The 4,648-nt window shown below is 34.0% G+C and overlaps 1 protein-coding gene across 2 annotated transcripts in view; it reads right to left on the bottom strand.

The window, feature by feature from the left end:
• The window catches only part of LOC107023646, a 9,237-nt gene extending 7,653 nt beyond the window's left edge, over window positions 1–1,584 (bottom strand). Inside the window, exon 1 of one of the 2 annotated variants that reach the window (XM_015224403.2) lies at window positions 1,132–1,584. In XM_015224403.2, coding sequence (XP_015079889.1) covers window positions 1,132–1,539 — 408 coding nt within the window. In that variant the 5' untranslated portion in view covers window positions 1,540–1,584. The remainder of the gene's footprint in view (window positions 1–1,131) is intronic. The other variant, XM_015224404.2, reaches the window with a different exon arrangement.
• Window positions 1,585–4,648: the final 3,064 nt, after the last annotated feature.

Below are 4,648 nucleotides of genomic sequence, written 5' to 3'. Positions count from 1 at the left end.
CTCCCTTCCCCCCCCCCCCCCCCCCAAAGATAATTCATTTAAGGGTGACACTTTGACTCATACAGAGTCACAGAGCTAACAGATCTGGCAAGCTCCGCATTTACTTCGCATGGGACATCATTCTATTTAGACTAATATAATATATTATTTTGCTTAAATCCTCGAGTTTTCCTCCTTGTGTCGGTCTTGTAAATTTGGTTTTGGCTTGTGTCAGTAAAGAAGTAACTGGGAACGTCTAAAGTTTTGTGAAAGCGACCGACTTCATATTTTGATATTCTCTTAAATTTAGTATGTTGGGTTCCGGTTAAACGAGTAGGTGAAAAGTCCAGATTGCTTCCGATACAGAGAAACTCTGACAACCACCTGAAAATGTATCCACAAAACGATTCAGAATTGCCAACAGTGAGTGCACAACCACCTGAAAATGTAACAGGAGACAGGTCTACGTATTCACCCAAACATCTGTAGATGTAACACCAACATAGATGCTCCTTTTCTATCTCAAGTTCTCAGCCATCAATATCACTTCACCAGCTCCTAATCAAGCAAGGAAACACACCTTCATGGGCACCCTATACGGAAAGAACGACTCTTCTCCCCATCTCCATAAATCCAATGTAGCATGTAGCATTCACTGTCTCTACATTTATCCTTAATTTCTGAAAGCAGTATCCCCCGAACAGATCTAATGTAAGTATCCCAACCCTCAGGCAAATATACCTCCTCATCTCTAATCAGTACATGACGCGTCTGCTAAAATAATGCTAGTCTTAAACCAACTACACATATATCATTACGCTCTTCCATAGAAATAAACAGTATTAGTTCTTACAAATCATCTGATACATATTTTTTTAATGACATATATTAAGAACTCCTAAGCATAATAAACAAAAATGAGGAAAAGCTGTAGGTCATGGTTGGAGAGTCCAGACTTGGAGCAGCCTCATCGCAAAAAGGGTAAAAAGCTTCGTAAGGTATACACACCCTTAACTTCTACCCTGAATTGGCTGGGATCCCTTCTTTACTAAGAGAAAACAGAAAGATGCATAAGCGAATTATAACTAAAGCCAGCAAAATCCATGGATAACACCATGCAAACAAAATAGATCAATAATTGCAATTCAATACCTCCACACCAGAGGGATTCACCTGAACCTCCAATTTCTGATCGTTTTCCAAAACCTCAAGCTTAGGTTCAACCACGACAGCAGATGAATCAACCAATTTCTCCGGCTCTTTCACATTCTCCACTCGAACATCCTCTTCCTCCTTCTCGATCTTCACTGGAATCGAAACAGGAACCTCATCCTCAGGTTTGGATTTGGTATCAGTTTTGAGGTTAGGGTTAGGGTTTGAAGCGGTGGCGGTGGTAGGAGAGACATCGGGAGGAGCTTGGAGGCGAGAGAGGGCTCGGGACCGGCGACGGAGGAGACATTGGAAGTCCTTATGAGAGATTTTTGGGGTTGGCACTAGCCATCGCCGTGGAGTTTCAGGTACTCTGTGGAGATTTCCCTTGTACAGTGATAGTGCCACCATTTTCGCCCAATTTGCCCTTTCAATTCTATTTTCCCTTTTCAGTTTTTCTTATTTATACATATCGAATATGAATATGTAATAAAGTAATACTTTCTCCATTTCGAAAAGAATACTTCGTTTTTATTTAATCTATTTTAAAAAGAATAATTTCTTTTTTTCGTAATATCGTAACTTTAACTTTCCACATGACATGTTTAAGACCACAATATTAAACACTATTTTGATACATTTCACATAACTTTAATTTAGAACCACAAAATTTAAAAAAAAATTTTCAAGTCAAAATAAGTCATTCTTTTTTAGTTGAAGAGAGTATTTTTTTTAAAGAGTGTGTCAACTCAAATACAAATAAATAAATATTGTTTAAGTGATGAGAAAATGACATAAGTAGTGTTTTAATTATAGTAATAGGTCTCTTAATTATACACTTTAAGCATTTAGTTCTTTAGCTATTCAAAAACTTATCAATTTTGGTCTTTTAACTATACATTTACAGATTTTAGTCCATAAATTATAAACTTATCGATTTTAATTCTTTATGTATTCAGAAACTTGTCAAGTCTGGTCTTTGTCCATTTTTTAATACAAATAGCTTAGATTTCTATCAAATCGAAATCTTCGTAAAATAAATCTTTAACCCATTTTTAAGTTGTTTCTCGAGTCCTTTTTTTTTCAAACTATTCTTATGAAAAGAACAATAATGTCAACGATTCAAAATAAAAGTAATGAGGAAAGAAGATATAAGTCATAATTTTATTCAATGGAGGATAAAATTAAGACTTGAATATGCTAATCAGTGCAGATATTATTTAACTTACTCAAACTTCTTTACGTAAAATCAAATGAATAGAATAATAAAATTTATCTATATATAAAAAATAAGTTCAAAAAATTGCAAATCCATATTTTATAAATTTCAATTTTTGAAAAATTAAACAACCATTCAATGAAGTCGTTGGAGTGCAAACTTTGAATTTAACGGATAATAATTTTTTTTAGAGAAAATACATAAAATCCCCCCTGAACTTGGCAGGAGAACTCACTTTAGCACTATAACTTTACGAGTAATTGTATCCCCCTAATTTCTTTTCAAGTAAATTAAAATATACCTTAACATTATAATACCAGTCTCACGATGGCAATTGTATTCCACACGCGCCATGTCATTGATACGTTAGCACCACATAAGCGTCACGTTATTACCACATCAACGTCATATTAAGCATATTTAAATTTTGATTTTTAATTCTTTTTTATTTCTTTTTATTTATTCACAATTTTAGAAAGTAAAAAAATCAAAAAATAAAAATTAATCCATGATTATAACAAAAATAATCTCAAAAGAAATCAATTGAAAGAGATTCAAAATTTCAAAATCATTCTCACAAGACACTCAATTTTTAAGACACGAAATTAAAACAAATAAATAATAACAACTAAAAATTTAATTTGAAATGAAAAATTGTAGAGTTTCATTGAAAATAGCTTCAAGTTCATAACATTCAAACCTTGTCATAAAGACTAATTTTAATTTGAAGCAAGAACAAATTAATGACTTTTCTATTTTTCCTTGTTCTCATATTTTTGGGTTTATTGATAGAAATTAAGGAAATGAGGGTGGGATGGGGCGTTTTGAAGAATGAGAAAAAATATGAAAAGTCCAACAAAAAAAAAAAGAAGAAAAAAAGTATGAAGCACCGAGAATCGAAGAGAAATAAAGAAGGTAGGGGTGGGGGTTCATTGGGGAGGGGGGAGGATCAAAAAAGAAGAAAGGGTAGTGCAGGTGGTGGTTGAGGGCGGGAGGGGTGGATTTGGTGTGAGGAAGATGAAGGGACGGGGTGATGGGGTGGGGTTGGTGGTACTAAAGATCAAAGCTGATAAATTTTTGAATTATTAAAAGACTAAATCCATTAATTGTATAGTTAAGAAACTATTTAGACTTACTCCTATAGTCAAGAGATTATTTATGTCATTTATATAATATGTTAATCAATCAATGTACTTGTTATTTGTTATAAAATCAAGCTCATCAGAATATAATCATAAAGAGAAGAAGACAAGAGAAGTAGATAGAAGAAGAGGAATTTTCTTCATATTCAAGTGTATGTAAGTCTCATCTGTAGATATTACAATAGTGAATGAACAATCCTATTTATAGAGTGAGAAATCACTCCAAAGGTCACCATATTAAGTATCATAATAAATAGATACATTCTTATCCAAAAAGGTTCATGTAACCTAGTGAATATGAATGGTTGTTCACGTACTAACTTTATGGACTATCCACTTATTCAATGTATTTATAACACTCCCCCTTGGATGTCCATAGATATTGTGCCTCGTTAAAACCTCACTAGGAAAAACCTCGTGGGAAAAAATTCTAGTGAAGGAAAAAGAGTACACATATCTTTTGATACGCACTATTTGTTGCCTCATTAAAAACCTTGCCAGGAAAATCCAGTGGGAAAAAACCTCGGTCAAGGGAAAAAGAGTGCAACGCGTATTATACTCCCCCTGATTAAAACATCACTTAATTTCTTGTGATGATGTCTCCAGTCTTCGTTCATTATGGTTGGTATATTCTTTTTCAAAGAAAAACCACACATTTCTTGAATATGGTGTGTCATTTATCTCAACCAGACGCACTTTCGACTTGCTTCATGGAGGACTTTTATTTCTGCATAGCAACATTTGCTTCATTGATCGCCAGGATATTATTGTGCCTCCACATGCAAACACATAGTGTGCTTGAGATAGAGCTTTATGCGGATCAGATAAATATTCTGCATCTGCGTAACCAATCAATTTTGTCTTGGATTCCTCAGAATAGAATAAACCCGTAACTATGGTCCTTCGAGGATATTCAATCATGTGCTCAACACCATTTCAATGTCCTTTTATCGGGGAGAAACTGAATCTTGCCAGTAAATTTACTGCAAAACAAATATCTGGTCAAATATTGTTAGTAAGATGCACTAGTGCCCTGATTGCACCAAGATAGAGTTTCATCACCAAGAAACTCATCATCCTTCTTTTGAGATCAAACTGAATCATCATTTATGTCAAGTGATCTCATAATCATTGGGGTACTCAATGAATGCGATTTATC

The sequence above is a fragment of the Solanum pennellii genome, chromosome 6, assembly GCF_001406875.1.
Source record: "Solanum pennellii chromosome 6, SPENNV200".
In the NCBI taxonomy this organism is placed as follows: domain Eukaryota; kingdom Viridiplantae; phylum Streptophyta; class Magnoliopsida; order Solanales; family Solanaceae; genus Solanum; species Solanum pennellii.
The sequence above is the reverse complement of the archived record's forward strand: the minus strand, read 5'-3'. Positions and strand labels throughout refer to the sequence as shown.